General features: G+C 38.7%; 2 protein-coding genes across 5 annotated transcripts; one reads left to right on the top strand and one right to left on the bottom strand.

Moving 5' to 3' along the window:
• Positions 1 to 5,643: 5,643 nt before the first annotated feature.
• LOC122835973 lies at positions 5,644 to 8,348 on the top strand. Of its 2 annotated transcripts, none has more exons than XM_044125493.1 (2): positions 5,644 to 5,866; positions 7,424 to 8,348. In XM_044125493.1, exons 1-2 carry the CDS (start codon positions 5,788 to 5,790, stop codon positions 8,089 to 8,091), a joined length of 747 nt encoding a protein of 248 aa, XP_043981428.1. In that variant the 5' UTR covers positions 5,644 to 5,787; the 3' UTR covers positions 8,092 to 8,348. The 2 variants fall into 2 exon arrangements, with proteins under 2 accessions (XP_043981428.1, XP_043981429.1); XM_044125494.1 differs by having other exon boundaries at positions 5,814 to 5,949.
• Positions 8,349 to 8,843: 495 nt separating this feature from the next.
• mpi (mannose phosphate isomerase) lies at positions 8,844 to 17,513 on the bottom strand. Of its 3 annotated transcripts, XR_006371379.1 has the most exons (9): positions 17,460 to 17,512; positions 16,178 to 16,305; positions 14,871 to 15,071; positions 14,406 to 14,547; positions 14,136 to 14,315; positions 13,393 to 13,566; positions 12,439 to 12,647; positions 11,338 to 11,644; positions 8,844 to 11,246 (listed from the first exon to the last, which is right to left on the bottom strand). XR_006371379.1 is itself a non-coding variant. In XM_044125490.1 (8 exons), exons 1-8 carry the CDS (start codon positions 17,473 to 17,475, stop codon positions 11,426 to 11,428), a joined length of 1,269 nt encoding a protein of 422 aa, XP_043981425.1. In that variant the 5' UTR covers positions 17,476 to 17,513; the 3' UTR covers positions 8,844 to 11,425. The 3 variants fall into 3 exon arrangements, 2 of the variants coding, with proteins under 2 accessions (XP_043981425.1, XP_043981427.1); XM_044125490.1 differs by having other exon boundaries at positions 8,844 to 11,644; positions 17,460 to 17,513; XM_044125492.1 differs by lacking the exon at positions 17,460 to 17,512 and adding an exon at positions 17,204 to 17,225 and having other exon boundaries at positions 8,844 to 11,644.
• Between the last annotated feature and the right edge of the window lie 4,145 nt (positions 17,514 to 21,658).

Consider the following 21,658-nt stretch of genomic DNA (forward strand, 5'->3'; position numbering starts at 1 on the left):
ATGTCAAATATGCAGTGCAAAAGGTCACCTCTTTGTTTTGGTGCATTTGTTTGGCATTCCTCAGAGTTCTTCTTTGCCACTTCCCCGTTGCCTTCGTCACTCATGGTCCTCGTCACATGACCTGAATCAGTACGGCAGTCGCGTAGCACCAGACCACGACTCTTCTGCGGCGTCCTGTCTGAACGCGTCGGGGACCACTGGTGTTCGGTTTGGTTCGACAGACACCCGTGGATAATCTCCAGAGATTTGCGCTTCTCATTGTTCAAGTTAAAATGAAACTAAATATAAAATTTGAAAAAAAACCAAAAGGAGTCCAGAGTCAATATTTATTTTTACATCTTCAGATTTCTCATGAGAACCACGGTGCAATAAAAATCAATGCTGTTCACACACTATCAGCGAGTGTTGCATCACTCACTGATGGTTGGCGGACATCTTTAAAGATGAGGCGTTAAAGATGTCCGCCAACACCTCAGACAGCTGATGAGCACAGTCCCTCAGTAGCTGGCCTGGGATGTTGTCGGTGCTTGCAGCCTTACGGGGGTTGATTTCCTGCAGGGACTTCTTCACATCTGTTGTGGTTACAGAGAGACGCCTGTCACCAGGTTGGTGGTATTAGTCTGGTGCTGAGGCAGGTGTTGGGTTCCTCAAAGTAGGTGTAGAACTTATAAAGTGCATCTGGCAGTGAGGGATCCCTTTGACATTGTGTAGCCCTGATGTTGTAGTTAGCGATGCACTTGATGCCCTTCCACTTGCGCTGGGGGTCATTGGTGGTGAAGTGACCTTGAATTGTCTGGGTGTATGCGACTTTCCCCCTCACAATGCCTGCAGCCAGTTCTTTCCTTGCTTCTCGGAGAGCTGATGCTTCCCCTGTCCTGTCCTGACGCTGTGCTTTCAGCAGAGCTCTCACCTCGGCATTCAGCCAGGGCTTCTGGTTCGGGTGACGGGTTACTGTCCTGGTGGTGGTGACATCATCAGCACACTTGGAGATGAAGTGTATTCCTCCAGGTCCATCTCTCTCCCTCATAGGTAGCTGCCTCTCTGAAGACCTGCCAGTCTGTGCACTGAAAACAATCCTTGAGCATCTCTGGGCCACACAGTGACTGTCTTCTTTATTGGCCTTATCCGTCTCATCGGTGGACGATATACTGGTGCAAGCAGGATGGAGATGTGGTCGGAGAGGCAAAGATGGGGGCGAGGAAGAGCTCAATACGCACCGTGAATGTTGGTGTTCACACAGTCCTCAGTGTTGTCTGATCCGTGTGGGAAAGGTGACATGCTGCTAAAAACTGGGCAGAGTCCATCAGTTTGACGTGGTTCAAGTCCCCTGCAACCACGTCAAACGCCTTCGGGTGTTTCATCTGCAGTGATCTAATGGTGTCATACAGCTCCTTCGTTGCCGTTAGCACCTGGCGGGATGTGAACAATGGTGATGAACTACGGAGCCCCTGAAAGGACATTCCAGGAAAAAAAAAACTTTCTGGTGCGAAAAGTATTTTGTGCGGGATACTATCAGATGCGTACAAGATACTATTCTTGTCCATACCAAATACAGTCAGAAAGTACCTGTTGCACATGAGTTTTGTTTTTTCTTTCAATGTTCCTTGACTGCCCATGTCTGAAGCATTTTATTTTGTAGAGAAGCACATTATCATGAGTCCTCAAACTTAGATCTCCAGCAAACTGGAATATTCTATTAAGTAGTCAACATGATAAAGTAAATAATACCAGTTTACTTTGCTATCTACAACAAATACCAGAACGATCCTAAATTTCACAACAATAATGTGACAGAAGTTAGCATGTTGCTAAGGTGTTCTTCTCAAAACCATGCAGGCATAATAAAGGCTACCTATTTCTAGAGTCTAAGCCTCGGCCAATAGGAGAAAAGCCTCCAAAGGTGGCTTTCTGTCTGTCCCATCCCCCCCTCTGTCTTTACAGTTACCTTAGGGAAGAAAACGGCTCTAAAAAAAATAATGATAAAAAAATAATCAATCCGTAGATGTATTTAAAAAAAGTTTTTTCTTTAAACATATATTTGTGAGGAATGGAGTAAAAAGGATCAGAAAATAATACATCAATAAATACACATCTGTCAAAATAACAAAAAACAATAGAAATGTCATAACATGAACAGATAAATATTGAAATATAAATTTGTGTGATTTATTCATCAACATTTGAATAAATCCAGTAGCATTTATTAGTATATTATTCATTAATTCAATCAACTATTTTTTTGGGCCAGAAGTTTATTTATGAAGTTATATATAATCTGATTTCTGGCAGGGTTGGTCCTCCATACTATCCATGTTTTTAGTGCTTCTATGAGAACGACCAAGTCAGCTAGTGAAATGTGAAGTAGAATTTTTTACCTAGCAACTATAAACAGTGTGTTGCTCTTTATTCAGATGTCAAAGTTTTCCCCACACACTGTGGACTCAGCTGAAAAAACATTGCTATTTTATTTAGGAATAACGAGGTCTGTACGTTTCTGCTTTAACCTACTTTATTTTTGTGTTTCTTCAGATACTTCACGGTGTGACATCATCCAACTGGCCGCTGTCTGTGAGGAGAGGGTCTTCAACAAATACACTGTCCCTCAGCAACACCTGACCGACAGCGCCAGACAGGTCACAGGCTTCAGAGTGCAGTCCGGTCGCCTGTTTCTCCGCGGGTCTCCCGTGGAAACCGTCCCAATCGATGACCTTCTGACCTCCTTCATCGACTTCCTGCGCTCCTTCCGACACCCAGTTGTGCTGGCGGCCCACAGTGTGATGCGTTTCGATGCACCTGTGCTCACCAGAGTGATGAAGAAATATGACCTGTACCTTCAGTTCCAGCAGCTGGTGTCCGGCTTCCTGGACACCTTCTTGCTTAGCAAGAGACTCTTCCCGCACATTAGGAGCTATTCACAGGTGGCTTTAGTCAGGAACTTTCTGAGAAAGTCCTACGACGCTCATAATGCCGAGGAGGATGCCAAGATGCTGCAGGAGCTGTATAAGGTGTGGAGACCTGATAAGTTCAAGGTCTTGGAAAGTACTTTTGAAGTAAATGAAATGTACTTCTACTAAATGAAAAAGTCTAACGAACCGATACAGAAACAAAAACGTTCTGAGTGAGGATAAATGTGGTTTCTTTCATGTCCTCATGCACCTCTAAATCAATGGAAATATTTATACACAATGAAATGGCATGACGATTAAATTATTTTTTTGTAATCAGAGGATAGAAAAGAATTAGACCTGTGTAATTTATTTAGTCCTGTAGCTGAGTACTTTGTTGTTTATTTGTACAAACCATTAAAATTTAACATTCTGTACATTCCTGAAACCTCTTATTTGCACCAAATCATAGAAATCATTCAGCGATTTTACATAGAAATGTGTCTTCTGGTTGTCTTGTAAAAGAAAATTAAAATATTTTATATGCTTCGTATATCTCTTATGCACCAAAGTGTAAAAAAAAATATGTAGGGTCTTGCATCACGGATATGTATCATGGATTTTGGGATTTTCTTTTTTGATTAAATACTGACATTATACAAACTTTTATTTTGGATTTGAGGTTTTCTGTGTCGACCGTCTGTTTGATCGGCTCATTTTCCAGTTGTTTCCTCTAGGTGGCAGCATTGTACTTTAAAAAAAAAAAACTTGAACAAAACTTAAGTTTTTATTTTAGATACCAGTATGTTAGAGATTATACCCATGCAGCAGATCTCAAAAGTGCACACATGTCAGTTAAAATTCCTCTTTTTGTTATGTAATTTTCATTTTCATCTCAAGCTTCTCATCATGCTGAAGAGGATTAACCATCCGTCTCGTGTCCGGTCTAGATAACGAAATGGGTCTACAGATTAAACTGGATATCAGTCACATCAAATGTTAAAAATACATGGGTAATGCTGTATGTTTTAAAATGATCAGCAACATTATTGTCATATATTACTTCTTTTTTTTTTTTTTTTTTTTACTTTTCGTCTAAAAATATGCCTGTTTTATTATCCATTTAATTAATTCCACACAGATACGGCACATAATTTAGAAAATGTGCCGTGACTGAAGGATTTACGAATAATTTGTGCAAACAGTTTCCTGTAGTGGCAGCAATAGCACACTGCGCACAAGCTCTATGAATTTCTGATAGACACCTGCTATAAACACAAGTGGCTACAATGTTTCCGGGAGAAAAATTAACAATGGAAGGGAAAAGAGTCGCGTTTCTTTTTAGGGTTGCAACGAACTTCCTATCTGAATGGTTAAAGTTTAAACACATCTTTGGACAAAATATATTTCGAATGAAAAAAAAAAACAAACACTGCATGTGCAACCTGGAAAACTAAAACAGACACTTTAATACATTCAATTATACAACGTAAATGTTGTTTAATTCTGATTGGTTCTGGCGTGGAAACACGTCAGACAACGCTAAAAAAGATTTTACGGTAAATTATAAATTGTAATCCTTTCAAAAATATCACTATGGCCTAGTGATATTTTTGAAATCACTATGAAGTAGCCTCAACTATCTCAAGTTCAGATACCATGGTACCAAAGTATGGTACCACGAGGACCATAATTTGGACCTCATGGTACCAAATTATTCCTGGTACCATGAGGACTAATTTGTGCATTTTGTTGGATTCTCAGTAATTTTATGTTTAGTAACCAAGCAAATCTGTAAATACTGACTTACGGAACAAAAGACTTGGCTGGAGTGTCACAAAAGAGAAGAGCGCCCGCCTTCTAGGATGGCGGGCGCTCTTCCGCAGTGACCGGAAGTGAGCGGCTGTGAATTAGGATGGGCTGCCATTTTGATTTATTCTCTATGTTCTGTCTGCAAGGCTGCCAGGCAACAGAACATACTATTGTTTGCTTTGCTGTGCTCCCTCTAGAGCATCCTCTAGAGGGTGCACCCAAAAAGTGGGTGTTGCATACAGTGCACACCCACTTTTTGCGCTACTGCAGACAAATTGTTTGCACAAAATATTGGTATTGCCGATTCCAGCTTTAATTTTACTAAGTATTGAATCAGGAAGAAAATCAGTGGTATCAAATATCACTATTATGAAGAGAAAAATATGACCTTTCGACTATTAAATAGCTTGTGTTCATTATATTTGTATTTATTTTACACAAGATGCTAGTCTTTGAACTGATTTTCTTTAGTCTATTCATATTTTACCTAAAAGAGTGACAACTCATGCGTCTAATGGTGTACATACTATATGTAAACAGAAAGGTTTCTTATGTTCATTTATACTGCACAGGATGAAATGTTCTGAAAAAGTTTTGAAATTCTTTTTCTACTATTCATATTTTGCTTGAAATAAGCATCAAAGCATGGGTTAAATTGTGTTCGGGTTATCAAAAATTTCTTGTAAATTTATATTTCTCTCATATTATTCAGGATATGTCACATTGATGTATGCTGAAGATGTTTAAACTTTTTTTAAAAAAAATCATTGTCATGTTCATTCATATTATTGTTTTTGTAGTAAAAAATACAAAGTATATTACTACAAAAATACTCTGACACAAACTTAAAAATGATTTTTATTTGTAATCTGCCGGAAGTTTAATAACAAGGGCTTTATTTTGAAAATCTTTCCGTTTCCGTGTGCGAAATTTAAAAAAAAAAAAAAAAAAAAAAAAAAACATGGACGGGGAAATGTAGCCTAGCGCTGTTAGAACTGCGTTTCCCGACTACAGTAAGGCTTTAATTCAACCGTTTTCAGCGGTCAGGTTTATATTTAGGAATGAATCTCTTTACTTTGGTCGCCGCGTGATGCAACCAGAAACAGACGAAGAAGAAAACCTCAAGCAACATCCGCTGGTTTTCTTCGACCTGGAGACTACAGGCCTGGGTACGATAACTTATTATAATGATGGATTAAATGGTAAAGGTTAAGTTGTATGCACACAACCCGAAGCGGTAGCGACACACAAAGTAAGTGTTACTGAGATACTAAGCTCAGACTTCCTGGTTCTTCTTTAATCGTTTAAAAATGACAAGAAAGATGAGAACATTTCTGTAAAAAGTGACATTTCTCCGGGAAAATTGACACCCAATAGGTTTACCCTGCAGGGTAAATCCTTTTGGATGTTATTATTATTATTATTATTATTATTATTATTATTATTATTATTATTATTATTATTATTATTATTAATTTCCTTTATTAAAACCAGGTAAACCCCGTTGAGATCTTAATCTCATTTTCAAGACGGACCTGGATGTGTTGCGAAGAATTTGTCTGAACATTGAAGCAGACGTCTGATTTTTTTACAACTTTACTGCTTTATCTAAAGTTAAAAGCAAGGAACTTAACTTCGTCTTCATTTAGCTTTGCTCAAATAAAGACCATTAAAATAATATTTTATAAAGGCAGTGTAAAAATAAGTTTTGCTTTTTAGCAAATATATATGTAAAATATTTGTAAAACAGTGTTTTACAAAACATGAAAACAAGCTCCCTTGTAGCTTGAAATAACTGACATGTCTTGGAGGCCTAAAAAGCCCAACTTCCTTTCTAATAGATTCTTACATCTCTGAAGGTTTGTGTTTTAACTCTTAAACAAAATTTTAACAGAAAAACACAAAAGTCTTAAGAAGCCGAAGCAAATGTCGAAATGTTATGGAAATGGCAAAGAAAAAGACAAAAGCAACGAGCACAAATTAGTTGGAAGTAAGGGGGACAAGAACAAAGGGGGTGCCTAATCTAAATTAATTTAATTTTAATGGATTAATTTTAATCCATTCATTTTTGTGGTGTACAGGTCGCCAAAGGCCAAGACGGCCAAAGCACTTCCGTCCTTCAACGGTGAAGGGTTTCCTCAGTCCCCTAACCTTGTTGCGATAAGTAATAAAGAAATTGGGGCAGCAATGGACGGAGATGATTACATGAAATATACCCAGAATTCAGCCGTGGTTCTGGCGCTCATCATCTATCGGCCATAAGCGGAGACGTTGGTGTCTCCTTCAGGCGATGGTGTTTGTATCTGCCGTTCTGGGAAAATTGTAGCCTGCGATTTTCCCAGAAGATCTATGGATTTAACATGTTTGAACTACGCATGGCTTTGTATGAACTGTGTCACAGTAAGAGCACAAAACACATCATCATCCTCCTCCTACTTCCATCAGCCATGGTTCTGTCGTTTTCGCCAGTCCTAACATCCGATTGTTGATCATGTGACTCGTGTGATGCGAAAAGTTTCAATATAACATTATTGTTTTCAAAGGGCCAAAAAAAAACCTCATTCTATCGCAAAAACGTGAGTCTCTTCGACATTGCCATGTTTCCATTAAGCAAATGAATTTGCATAATTTTAATTGCCGCAATTTTCTGGTCAATGGAATCGCAGCTTTCTAATCCAGAGCAAACGATGCCACGCCCTGACCTCTGCATGCTTTCCAATGTCCAGGTCAACACTGCGAGATCATCCAACTGGCTGCAGTAAGCGGCGGCCACTCGCTCAACCTGTACGTCGTCCCCCGCTGTCGCATTGAGCGAGGAGCGGCCAGAGTCACGGGCTTTAAGGTCCGCGGACAGAGACTCTACCTCGATCGTCGCCTCGTCTTCACCAACTCCCTCAGAGAGGTCGTGGTCTCCTTCATCGCTTTCCTTCAAATGCTTGGTCGACCCCTCGTCGTTGGCCATAACATCCGAAAGTTCGACTGCCCCCTGCTGGCTCGGGCTCTCGACGAGCTGGACCTGAGAGCGCAGTTCGAGGGTTCAGTTTCGGGTTGCGTGGACACCCTTCCTCTGGCTCGGGAGCTGCTGAGGGACCGGGGCGTGCAGAGCTTTGGCCAGGAGAACCTTGTCAGGGAGCTGCTGGGGATAAACTACAAGGCCCATGATGCTTTGGAGGACGTGAGAGCGTTAAAGACTCTCTATGGCTTCCTTCAGCCGACAACAGAAGTTGTCCGCAGGCATATGTTCACTTTGGATACCATGGACAGCAAACCAACTGTACCGTGGAACAAAAGGACAAAAAGGACGTCGCCCTCTGCAGGGGAATTTCAGACAAACGGGGAAGGAAAGAAACGACATAACGGAGAAGCCGACACACGTCAACATAAAAACATATAAAACTTAGACAAAACATAGGTGATATGAAACGCTAACTGAAAGTGGGGCAGTTTTTATGTATAGTATATTTGTTGAACAGATTCCCTCACATCCGGTTGTTTTTCTTTGAAATCTGACAGCTAAATAGGTCACACTTTGACGGTCAGTCAACAGCACGTGCACAATCAGCTTTAATGATGTTTTACTGTTTTATTTGTGACGAGACGTTTTTCTTAAACTTGAATAAAATAAACCTGAAGTACAGGAGAGGATTTCAAGCGATAGCGTGGATTTTTGATGCATTCAAACCTTTCAACAGGCACAGCTTTTTAATTTTAGAAGGTGATGAGTTCGATCCATATTAGGGCTGCACAATATTAGACAGTATTGTGATGACGATGACTTGATATGGCATCCTTACAGGAAAATGCTAATGCTGGAGCATGGCTAGAAAGGGGGGTAAAAAAATGGTCCGCAGAAAAAAATGGTCTCCTCCACACTCCTAATTATGGTTTTCTAGCCGGTGAATTTAAGTCTTGGTATACGAGAAAAGTAGCGAGAACGTCATTGTTTCAAGAAAACTGTCGAGAAGTCCCGTTTACAGCAAGTTCAACTGTTTTGAATGCATTTGTAAAATAAAAAATTGAAAACCATTAACCGCTTTCCTTCCCCTTCAGATATTCAACACTCAATGTTTGTGGTTTTAATGTGACAAAACTATGAAAGACATTTTATTAGTGGAGGTAAAAGTAAAATATACAGTAGAGCCCAGATGAGTTTTTCAGTAGCATATCAAGACTTTTATTAAACCACTTCACATTCATATTTTCTGCATTCCCGTACAACAGTCAACAAAACTTCTGAACGCTAACTGGAATCCAAGACATTTTCCCCCCCCACACAGCTGCTCCGACAGAAACACTGCACAGCCCTCCATCTACACTGCTGAAAACAGAGAGGCGTAACAGAGGCAACTTCAAAAATACACAAGAAATGTTGATGAGACGATTATGTCGTCAGAATTACAGAACATGAGACAGTAAAAGTTTTTTTAGGAGAAACACTGACATGAGGTATTCCCATCCTTCTCTTATTTCAGTAACAAAGAGCGGAGACGTGAGAGCAGCTATTTAGAGACGTGTTTCACAAAAAAACCTGCATGTAGAAGCAGCTTTAATGATTCGGGTTTGTTTTTTTTGGGAGGTAGTTCAGGATGACGGCATTCATGTTGAAATACTCGTTTTGGGTTTTCCCTTCAAGTAATCTGAATTTCCAAATTTTCCCCCACAGGATCCGACTTCCATAAACTCAACAACTTTTCCTCCAAAGTGAAGCAGTTTTCAGACTGAGCTTTGCATGAAAGGTGGAGACAAGTTGAGGCCGTCTTCGAATTATCGCATCTTATTCTTGAGATAACAAAATAAATACTGCAGGTAAATGGGTAATTATTGTGGTTTTATCAACATCAAGTCCTTCGGTGTTGCTGCCCTGACACCTGGGGATTATAACCGTAATGGATTGACCGGCAAGGGAAAATTCTCACCGCATCAGCTAAAAAAAAACAAAAAAAATACTGAGATTATTGAATTTTGTTAAGGAGAAATTCAAATAAAATCAGGGGTTTTCTTAAAGTGATTTAGACTACAGCCATGTTTCTATCCAATTCTGATGCAAAATTTTTAGATCTCGACAAAAATGGAAATGCCAATTAGGCCCGTTTTCACCCGCAAATCTATCTGGGCACGTCAAGCGTTATTTTTTCAGATCCTGACGTTACGCGCGACTGTAAGAAAATATAAGATTTAGACAAATGTGTGTCCATCTGCCTTTTTAATTCTTGTTCCAAAAATCAAAAAAACCCACATCAAGTGAGCGTCAAAGGAAAAAAAAGAAGATATATTTTTACAAAATGTAGGACGTTTTCTTGAGTTTTGCTGCTTCAGTCAACCTTATTGTCTTCAAAATGCACATGGAAAATAAAAAGACCTTGATAGCAATGCAGCTTATGCTAACACAAAAAAAAGCTCATTGTAAGCTAGGCAGATGATGAATACTTTAATATAAAATTGGTTAGAAATTGTTCCCAAAAAATAGCTATACATTTTGTCATCTCAAGGATAATGAGATATGACTCTTCTAGATGGTAAAATGTAGGACATTCTGGGTCCCAAACTTATAGAAAACTAAACTTATTTAGACTTGGATGACTTGGAAAACCCCTAGAGTGGAGTTTTAAGTTACTTAAAGACTGGCAAACTCGGCAACCCCCCCCGGCAGGCATGCAGCGTTTCGTTGTACGAGCACAGACAACTGCATATTTAGTCAAACCAAACAAGACGCTAAAATTCAAAACACACATGGAGACAGCGTGTGGCCAACGACCTGTCCAACCCTGTAGCTCTTCTTTTTATATTCAGTCACTGTTCAGATATCAGCACATTTCCAAAAAACGTATGCATGCAATGTTGGTGATCAAAAGCATCACACCCGGCGGGTCAGCCTGCATAACGGCAGAAAACCGGCCAGTCAGATGGGCGGCGGCTCTCGATTCAGCATGCACAGGAATCGCATTGTGCTACCCGTCTACACTGTCATTACAATGTTTATAGATCAGGTAAAAAGGAGAGACTTTCTGGAAACCATCAGTGATCCACGGGAAGACAACTAGCTGCTCAGTGATTGTAGTACCTCACAGGACCAGTAGGTGGTGTAAGCGTTTTGTAATGCAGCAATACCTGATGATAAAACTGTTGTTTTCTGGCTGTTTCAGGATTTTTATTTAATTAAACCTTCGTAGGAGGAAATGATGCTCAAACACATTTGAAATGAGAGTAGTTGTTTGTTTGTTTGTTTTTTAATCTGAGCACATCAAGGAGCAGATGTTACCTGACTGCCTTTAATGTCAAGAAAAAAAACAAAAGATTTTATAAACGGGAACTAAATGAAGTTTTGGAAACGTTTAAAAACGTTCCGGTGGCTAATTTATTAGAAATCTTTAAAACGGTACAAGAGTTCTGTTTAAACACTTAAATGTCCAGCAGAGATACAGAACTTGGGTTGTGCCCAGTTTCTTTATTTGTAAGCTGCGTCGACACTACCAGTTAAAGCTGATTATAACCCTGCAGGATGATCCTGGATTTGTAAGAAACACCGTCAGAATCCTCATCTGCTGGGTGCTTACAGTAAAAAAAAAAAAAAGGAGCAACAGACTCAGTTAGAAAAACTGGACCAGAGAAAACCCTCTTTTAAGTTTTTAATACCACCTACCAAGTGGTGAACACCAGAAATCCGAGGCCCGATTCGAGAACGAAGAACTTCCTAAGAGACGGTGGCGGCAATCGGTGCTCGGAAGGAGCTACAGGAGGCTGCAGGCTCGGAACAGGGTCATCCCTGACTGCGACGTGACGTGCAGAGACACGCTCTCGTTGGCCGAGACGAACAGGACGCTTCCCCGCGTCATGGTGACGTCGGAGAAAGCAGCGGCGGAGGTCGCAGTGGCGTCGCCTTCGATGACCAGCAAGATGCTGGCGCTGTCAACCGAGGCGACGCTGTAGTCTTTCACCGAGGCTGGCACCTACAGACCGGTAGAGACGCCCCGATTAGAGGGTAGTTACTGTGTTTGGGTGATTCTGTACAAAGGAGGGGAATCCCATCAGCCACACTGTATTAAGTTCACAAATTAAACTCCACAATACACAAACCAATGCACACCAAGTGCTAATAAGTTTCTTCAAAAAAAAAAAATAGCCAGACATTGGATAAAAAGCAGAGAAAGCAAAATATCTCTATGTAAATTGTGAAGCTAGGAAACAATTTTGGTTTTAATTATATAAATCCAAATCCAATTGCAAATTTTTTTCAAGACCTGAATAAATGTTGCAAACCTCCCCTTTCTCCTTGCAATTAGCTGCCAGTTTGTTCTGTTGTGTTTCTCATAACCATCAAATAAATCGCAGTGAAATTTGCGGTTGTAGCATCTTAAAATGCCAGAAGGTTGGAAATGTGGTGTATTAAATTAAAAGAAGAATGTGAGAAGAGGAAGATGAAATGCTGCGTAAACAGTCGTCACCTACTTCAAAATGAGAGAATAATTATGAAAAAGAAGAATATAAACGTCTAACTACTACAATAACAAAAACCTCAATATGGACGTCAAACTTTATTCAACGGAAAGTTTGTAAAACAGCCAAGTAAACTGATCAGAGAAATAACTTGGAGGAACCTAGCTGGGCTAAATGTTTTCAAAATGCTATTGTGCTAAGTGAAAAATCACCTCTGTTATTAGCAGATTAGCGCCTCAGAACATGCTCACTCACCACTCTCATGTCAGTCACAACACAACAGGATTAAAAAGGAAAAACTTCCTACCTGTATCTTCATGACCGTGAAGTCTGGCACCGGGGGGTCATACAGTGTCACACAGGGGTCTGCGGGGTCCGAGACACACGGGAAGATTTTGGAGGAGGCAGACGCCGGCTTGTAGTTCAACATGTCGCACAGCGTGTTTACGTCGATGTATTTACGCGTCAGTCCGGCTCTGACGGTGTTGTCTGAGCAGGCCATGCACTCGATGCAATCTGGAAGGATGGAGAACCAGAAAAACAGATCGGGTTGGCAGAGTGGCAGACAGTCAACTTCCCTTCAAATGCAACATCGACTCCTACATAGCCTGGCATTTCACTGGACAAACACTGACCGGCTCTGCATGATCGAGCCGAACTGACAAAATCCGTTCCCGAGAATCGTGCCACTTTGTTCTCTGCCTCATGTCGTCCACCCAGTCTTGTCACAAACCCCTGGCGAACTTTTACCCGGGTGTGTTTCTATTATATAAGAATCACAACTAAAACCCTTAAATTTGTTGACGCAATGAATCATTATGCCGCGCCATCGTCCTCCTACTTCCTGTCCTCTTCTTTGTCGTTTTCCTCAACAATTCCTCTCCAATTTTCCTCAACAATTTTGTGAATTTCACTGATGTGTTTATTTATGTGGCGAACAGCGCTATTCAGTTCCATGATCCATTATTCTGACTGTCTGTGCAAGGTAGGACGGATCGTCTGCTAGCACAGAGAGCGCTCAGCTGTGAAACAAAGTCTGCAAAGTATGGCCTTTGAGAGGATAAATACAAGCACACAGTCTCGCTTTTCAGATTTTCATTCGCACAACATTTTGGAAATCCACCCATCGCTTTCCTTTCACTTCAGCATTACGGGTTATTGATCCGCATAAAATCCCCATGATGAAATGAGCAAAGGTAAAAGAGGTAAGAAAACACACTGATAAACGGCACATATGTGGAAATGGAAAGCTCCTTCTGACCTCCGTAGATGTACGCGTGAGGCTCATTGGCCCCCAGGAACATGGCCTGGCCGGGCTCCAGGACCACACAGTTCAGGAAGTAGATGGAGAAGCAGCCGATGTCTCCTGGGTATTGGGAATGGAGGCGGAGCAACAGGTCGCCGTTGCTGCTTGATGTGTCCTTCCCTGCTGCACCTATGGATAAACAGCCATGTTTCAGGAGGATAAGGGTTGCTTTTTCTAAATGCAGTTAATAGCACTGTTTGGTGGAGATTTGGGTACCATGAAGAACTACATGGTGACCCCAAGCGGTGAAAACAGGTTAGCCTGCATTTCTCGAGTCATCGTCAACCTGTGTGAAATGATTTTGCTTGGATAAATCCATCTTTGCTTGGTTCACACTGGCTGTGTTTCCATTAGAAGTGGGTGCAAAACTGTTGATATTTCGCTACTGTTGAGAGAAACGCAATTTCGCAATTGTGGTGTTTCCATTTTTAAAATCACAATTAAAACACATTAATTTTGTTGAGGCAATAAAACATTATCCTCCTACTTCCTGTCGTCGTCTTTGTCGTTTCTGGCAGTAGTAACATCCGGTCGCTGTTCATGTGACTCGTGTGATGCCAAAAAAGTGTTTCAATTGCAGTTTGGCACTTTCTATACAACCAAAAATCTAAATCTACCAGACATCCTACATCCTAAAACATTTTAAAAGAGCTTGAAGGGTTCGTTTAGTTTGGTATTCCGCTGATTGGCGTCCTCACCTTCCTGCGTGACTCTTTTAACCAGCTCGTTCAGCTCGTCCACAAACACCTTCTTCTCACAGCTCATCATCTTTGTGAAGCACTTCTTCAAGGCCCGTCCGGTCCGGACATCATCACCGATGCTGCTCCGCAGCTCTTCTGCTGCATCCCGGCCAACGAGAGCATGGAACTCTGGGACAGCTGAAGGATAAGCACACACAAAGCGGTACGGATTCACCGTAAGTGGAACGTTTACGTCCAGTTTTGTTGTTGTTTTTTTAAGGGACTTACCTTGAAGGAAGCCCAGGATCTCGTCCACTGGTCTGAAGCCACAAAGACCCTGGAAGCGCGTGAGAGCGATTGCCATTTCTGGTTTGTGGTTGTTGTCTGGATAGTGCTCTGGAAACTGAGCATGTAGGGTGGCAGCTAGCTCCTAAGTTAGCAAAAAAAACGAACAATTATTGACAAGTAAGAAATTTTATCATACATTTAACTACATTTTGTCTTTAAAACTTAGTTTTAAAGTTTCTTTCCTAATCTCTTATGAAATGCTGATCACACCTCAAATGCTGTGTGTTTGCTGAACTCCTGAAATCCTTCTGGTCTGAATTTTATCAGGTCTGTTTACATACAGAAGTTGGCCTGACACAAAAGCCCGTTCCAGCAAGCCACAGTTTGGACTGAGATAAAGCGATCCACGCTAAATGTAACCGAGTTCAGCCTGAAAACTGGATGTGTGCCTGCCTGCGCACTCACCTTGTTGGGGTGGGCCTGTATGGACAAAGCCGTATTGACCGACAGGACTTTGAAGAGGAACGGCAGCTGACCCTGGAAGGTGTCTTTCACCTTGGAGCCCAGGCAGGCGGGGTAGTGGGCTATCCACTGGCCCAAGGTGGTCTGGGCGATCCTGTTGTCCTTGATCTGAGCATCACCTTTGGGGTGGGCACCCATCCACAGCTGGAGTGGACATTAGTAAACTATAAGGTTGAAAGGGAATGCTAAAAAACAGAGATTCATACAATTTGCAGTGGCGTCCCTAAGGGGTGGGCACATGGGGGCCATGGCCACCCCTGGAAATGTTCTGGACACCCCAGAGAGGGAGGGACAGTCTTTGGGAATGCATTTCAGATTTAAAAGTGATTTTTATTTAGCATAAGCAGCAAATTCCAGAAAGAAAACTCCTGTAAATTAAAGTGAATTTCAAAATGCTAAATGTTGCGATCTAAAATGATTGATAGCCAGCAAGATGAGCCTGGTAGGAACAAAGACAGACTGTCAATTATAATTCAGCAAAGGGGTGGGCATTTACCTTATCGTTTGGAAATTTCCTGATAAATTTCTTATCATAATACGATTTTGACTCGTAGTTGTCATGCAAAATTGTCAGCATTGTTAGTTTTACTATTCTATTTTCTCCACTGTTTAAAAAAACAAAACAAAAAAACATAAAAAAATACCAATAAATTTGAAAATATAATTAAATGCAGTTACTGTGTGCATATTAGTGACACATGTCACACTTTTTATGTGAGTGGTCTCCTAAAGAAGCGTATCTCACATGATGTGTTTCCCAAGATCAGTATTTGTGTTTGTGGGCCTGTGACTGCTGTATCATGCACTCAGTCCCATACAGTTACCTAAAAAAAAAAGAAGCAATAAACCGTTCTTATCGTCACTTTTATCGTTATCACAACAGTGCTACAAAACATCATGATAAAATTTTAACTGTAGAGATGAAAACTAACCCAGACAGGAACAGTGTGGCCTGTAGGAGGAGGAAATGTCACCACATGAGCTAATGACCTTGTCAACACGCCCTGCAGAGCAGCAGGAGCTAAATAAAGACCCCTGAATGGCACAAGGAAAAGCAGCTGTTCTACCGACACTCAGGGAACAACAACACATTTTCTAAGTGTAGGTGCCAAATTGCAAGTGATATTCCTCACATTGAAATGAAAGCCTGTTTATTCGCCAGCAAGACAGTTAATTAAAATCTGTTTTTCTGATTTTTTATTATTCCATCTACATGAAAAGATGTCCTTTTTCCATTAAGCCCTTCTTACCTCTGCATAGGGTTTGTCCCCCTCTATGACTGCCAGGGGGTCTCCGCCAACCACCAGTTTGGCCACCTCACTGTCCAGCCCAATCTTTCCCCATGCATAGTTTTGAACCGCACAGGTCAGCGGGAACACTGAGGAGAGAACATCGTCTATTTTACTGTAAAGTCCAATATTTATTGGTTCTTTCTGAGACTAAAAAGCCATCACATCTAGCAGCTAAAGAACACACTTTCGTTAGCTTTTTCAATTATGTTATTGGCTTATACAAATGCTGCATGGCAATAATATATTTGACATCCTGGGTGCACTTTCATAGCCCTCAATACTCAAGTCTGATGTACAAGTTTTAATGATCGAAGCGCTAACTCTAGCAGTGAAAATATAATTAAATGCAGTAGCTGTGCAGTGCTGTGTTATTTTGTGTAATAACACTGATGAAACAAAAAAGGAAGGAAATATGTATTGTTTTAGCTACCGCAATGTTCAGTAATACTTGTAGTGATGTAGATGTTTTCCTCAGTTAGTGCAAATCCAAATTGCTTCTGGTGTTTATTTTAAATTTCTTTTAACAAGTTTTCTACTAATTTTAATCATAGATTTAAACAAATATTTTTGAGCTTTCTTTGTACTTTAGGTCTCTAAAATTATTTCATTTCTACATTACCATTCTTTACAGGAGAGGACATAAAAAAAAACTAAGTTTCATCATTTTCAGCTCGTCTTTCTTTAGTTTTTAGCCTCTCTAACTAAGGTGTTACACTTAAGCTAAATTGTACCAAGAAAACAAGAAACAAATACCGAAATTATTTTTTGACAATTAATTGGCAACAAGAAGGAAACGTTTCTAATTGCAAATATCGACGGAATTCCTAAGTTGATGTTCTCGTTCAGTTGATCAAGAGAATTGATTTAACGGGGGTACGTAAGTCGATAAAACACCGAGCAGTAATAAATGGGGTCTTTGCCAAGCGCGAGCACGTCTCAAATGTACACCGCGTCGCTTCTTTCAGCTAAATGTCCCCAACATACCTGCTTCACAATACGGAGCCGTGACATCTATTATTGTTTTTTGTTTAAGTGCTACCAGAGTCGGTTTCACACAGGAGTATGTCTGCCTGCTTACGACAAAACACAAAACGCCGACTTAACAAAAATGATGCACGTTAAATAACACAACCCGCCGTAAGCATTGCGTGGTTTAAAATAGAACCAGCCACCTCAACATAAATATATAAAAGCGATGATTTGAAGCAGATTTGATTTGAATGAGGACAATCCACCTCACCTCTTACTTCCTCCATGGCTGCGACGTCAAGAGGCAGCACGTTGCTGACGTCACCTCTCAATGACCGCCTCCGTGGCTTATTTATTTATTTATTTATTTATTTATTTATTTATTTATTTATTTATTTATTTATTTATTTATTTATTTATTTATTTATTTATTCTTGGCGTTATTACACTTTATTTGGTTCTTATTTGTTAAAATGACAACTTATACATTCTCCCTGCATTTAATATAATTAAATACATTTTTCTTATTAGAGTCGGTCATGTTGACACGCACTTACATAGTATATGTTGCCAAATAAAATATTAGGGGGAAAAATATTTTTAACAAGGTTGGGGAAAATTCAAGTTGTTTAAAGCGTCTGAGCTGCTGGTCTACTAATTTTAGGTACTTTCAACATTGAATTCAACGTTGTCTCTTTTTTATTTATTTATTTATTTATTTATTTATTTATTTTTTTTTTTTGAAGAGACAACAATTATAAATATATAAAAGTTACGTCCTTCTTGATTAAGTTCATAATGAATTCCTGTCATTGCAGGTGACCCCAACTGATCGTTGCTATGAAAACTTTCTACACCGATAGAGAAAAGGAAGACTTCAAGGCAGAAATCGCACTAATCAATAAGACATTCACAATACAATGTTTCTAACGAATAATTATATTGTTTACGCACAGATTAAAACATTTCTTCAAGATTAATTTTGGTCATATTTAAGTTGTTCCAAAATTCTGTTCAGACCTATTTATGGATGTACAGTACAGTATGTCAAGGATTGTAATAGAAATAAAAACATAGTGGCTTCTCTTCGTACAATATTTTGCATGTATCTAAAGTTTCTCTGGGCTTACTTTTCAATTTTTTTGTTCAATAAATAAAGCCATATTGGAATCTATAGCATGTCATTTTGTGGTGAGACTTAGATTATATTTTTAATCTGACAAAGATCATATGTTTAGACAGCATAATAAATATAGTAATTGCTCCCTTTTCACAATGACTTAATAAAAAAAAACAGACACGCTTGATTATAGAGTCAGATGACACTCAGTCATAATAAAAACAAAACTAATTAAAGTTGTTTAACTTAGCATTTTGGCCCAGGTAATAAAAGGATTGGAATCATACAATATATATATAAAGTGCGAAGGAACGGCGAAATAGTTTTAGTGACACATGGTGGCCAAAATTGTAAGTCTACCGTAATACTAGTCACTGGTGCACACTCGAAAGATAAACAAATATTCTTTATTTCTTAAGAAATAAAGAATATTTATTTCTTAAGAACAAATTGAACAAATATTTATAACAATAAAGAACTAAACTTATTCTTCTTTATCATACAATACATTTTTACATGCAGTTTTTAAGGAGGCGCACGTATGACACATGACGCGGAATAGGTTCAGAAATAAATTTACAGAATGTGTGGTCAATGTTTAGAAAAATGACGGGGAAAAAGAACAATGTTAATATTCCATCCTTAGTCAGAGGACAGGAGGTATTGGTTTTAAATAAAGATAAGGCAGAGTTATTGGGAGAGACATTTGCGGCAGTTCATAGTGGTGATCACTTGACAGATACTCATAGAAGGCAGATGATTCAAAAACTTGGAAATCATAAAAACTCACTAGAAAAATGTCAAAAATATATGTCAACATTAGATATGAATATAACCATGAAAGAAATAAAAACAGTATTGAAAGGGACAGGATATTCAGCTTCAGGGGAGGACCAATTATGCTACGCTATGTTTCGACAGATTCCGGAAGTAACACTGAAATTAATATTAGAATTATTTAATAAAATATGGAAAGAAGGATCAATACCAAATAGTTGGAAAAGGGCAATAATTTTACCATTTAATAAGCCAGGTAAAGATCCTACCTGTCCAAATAATTACAGACCAATTGCTCTTACTTCTCATTTAAGTAAATGGATGGAGAAAATAATGGTTAATAGATTAGGATACTTTCTTGAGAAGAATAATCTAATTAATGGATATCAATGTGGATTCAGAACAGGAAGATAAACAATGGATGCTCTAACTAGAGTCAGTAATGACATAGAGAAAGCTTTAAAAATGAAGGAAATAATGATCATAGTATTTTTTGACATAGAAAAAGCATATGACTCACTATGGAAAGAAGGATTACTTATAAAAATGAAACAGATGGGAATAGGTGGGAGAATGTATAATTGGATAGCAAATTTTCTGCTAGATAGAAAAATAAGAGTAAAAATTGGGAATGATTATTCAAATGAATATAATGTTGAAAATGGAATACCTCAAGGTAGTGTAATTAGTCCAATTTTATTTAATATTATGATCAATGATATTTTCTATGATACTGATAAATGTATAAAATCTGCACTATATGCAGACGATGGGGCCATATAGATGAAAGGGAAAAATATTAAACATGTGGTATAAAATCTTAAAAAAGCAATTAGTAAAGTAGAAAAATGGTCTTATGAATGGAGTTTCAAATTATCAGCAAATAAATGTTGTTATATGGTTTTCACAAAGAAGAGAAATATTAATATAGAAACAATAACATTATATGGACAGACTTTAGAAAGAGTAACAGAGTATAAATATCTAGGTTTATGGTTGGACAACTCATGGAAAACACATATAGATAACTTAGAAACCAAGTGTAAAAAAGTTATTAATCTGTTAAAGGCTGTGGCTGGAAATAATTGGGGTGCAGATAGACGGTCATTATTAAACATATACAGGGCTCTCATGAGAGCAATAATAGATTATGGCAGCATTATATATGGAGCAGCAGCTAAAACATCATTACAAAAAATAGAAAGATTACAGTGTAGGGCTTTACGTATATGTACAGGAGCAGTAAAAACAACACCTGTTAATGCTCTTTTAATTGAAAATGGGGAAACTCCACTGGAAATGAGGAGAATGAAACTAGCTTTAGCATATTGGATGAAAATTAAAAGTAATATAGATGATCATGTGAATTTAACTATTCTACAAAATTGTTGGGAATATGTGAAGTTCCAAAGTAATGGATTTGGATGGATGGTTAGGAAATGGATTAAAAAGTATGGATTAGAAGACAAGGAAATAGCCCAGTTTAACCCAATTAGAGTTATTCCTCCATGGTTAAAACCAGAGGTTAATGTAGATTTGCAAATTAATACAATGAAAAATGATTGGAATTTAAATGAAATAGGGATAAAGACTGATATTTATTTAAGAACTACATACAATAATTATCTTAAAATTTATACAGATGGTTCTAAGAATTTAAAAGCATATGTGGGAATAGGAACATATATTTCAGAGTTTAGAAAATGTATTTATAAAAGAATATCAGATCAATTGTCGGTTCTTACAGCAGAAATGGTGGCAGTTATATTAAGCTTGCAATGGGTGGAGGAGATTCGACCAGACAGGGTGGTGGTGTACACAGATTCTAAAGCAGTAGTAGAAAGTATTAAGGGAGAAGGAAATAATAGAAAAGATTTGGTATTAGAAATTCATCATATTTTATTTAGATTATATAGGGGTGGCATTGATGTTTGGTTTTGTTGGGTGCCAGCACATGAAGGAGTGAAAGGCAATGAAAAGGCAGATAAATTAGCTAAAAGGGCTTTAGAGGGGGAAATAACAATTTCAATTCCTTTTGGGAAAGGGGGAGGGGAATCACTTATTAAAAGTAAAGAAATGGAGGAATGGCAAAAAATATGGAATGAAGATAAGAAAGGAAGAAGATTATATGAAGTGCAAAAGTCAGTTCGAATTCGAAGCATTAATGAAAGAAACAGAAGAGAAGAAATAATAATTAGTAGATTAAGAATAGGTCAAACCTACTTAAATGACATGCTTTATTTAATAGGGAGGAAAAATAGTGATAAATGTGAGAGATGTGGAGAAAAAGAAAATGTAGAACACATACTGATGAACTGTAAGTCATATGAACTCGAAAGGGAAGAATTAAAGAGAATAGTTAGAAGTATAGGGCATTAATGGAATCTTAAAGGTATATTAGGAAATGAAGGAAACATAACAGATATTCATAAATTAAGGAAAGCATTGTTCATCTATCTTAAGAATACAAAATTAAAAAATAGAATCTAATAGATGTGAAGTAACGCTGCTACACACTCATGTACAGTAGGTGGCGGTATGCACCTTAAAGTTGCTTGTGATCCGCCATAATA

This window comes from Gambusia affinis, linkage group LG08, assembly GCF_019740435.1.
Source record: "Gambusia affinis linkage group LG08, SWU_Gaff_1.0, whole genome shotgun sequence".
NCBI classification, from domain to species: domain Eukaryota; kingdom Metazoa; phylum Chordata; class Actinopteri; order Cyprinodontiformes; family Poeciliidae; genus Gambusia; species Gambusia affinis.

Excerpts from the sequence above, each read along its gene's own strand:
- LOC122835973 (XM_044125493.1), top strand. The coding sequence starts at position 5,788 with ATGCAACCAGAAACAGACGAAGAAGAAAACCTCAAGCAACATCCGCTG. Across the intron at positions 5,867-7,423 it reads CCTGGAGACTACAGGCCTGG|GTCAACACTGCGAGATCATC; the intron begins GTACGATAACTT and ends TCCAATGTCCAG.
- mpi (XM_044125490.1), bottom strand. Across the intron at positions 14,316-14,405 it reads GATCCTGGGCTTCCTTCAAG|CTGTCCCAGAGTTCCATGCT; the intron begins GTAAGTCCCTTA and ends CTTATCCTTCAG. Across the intron at positions 12,648-13,392 it reads TCACGCGTACATCTACGGAG|ATTGCATCGAGTGCATGGCC; the intron begins GTCAGAAGGAGC and ends CCATCCTTCCAG.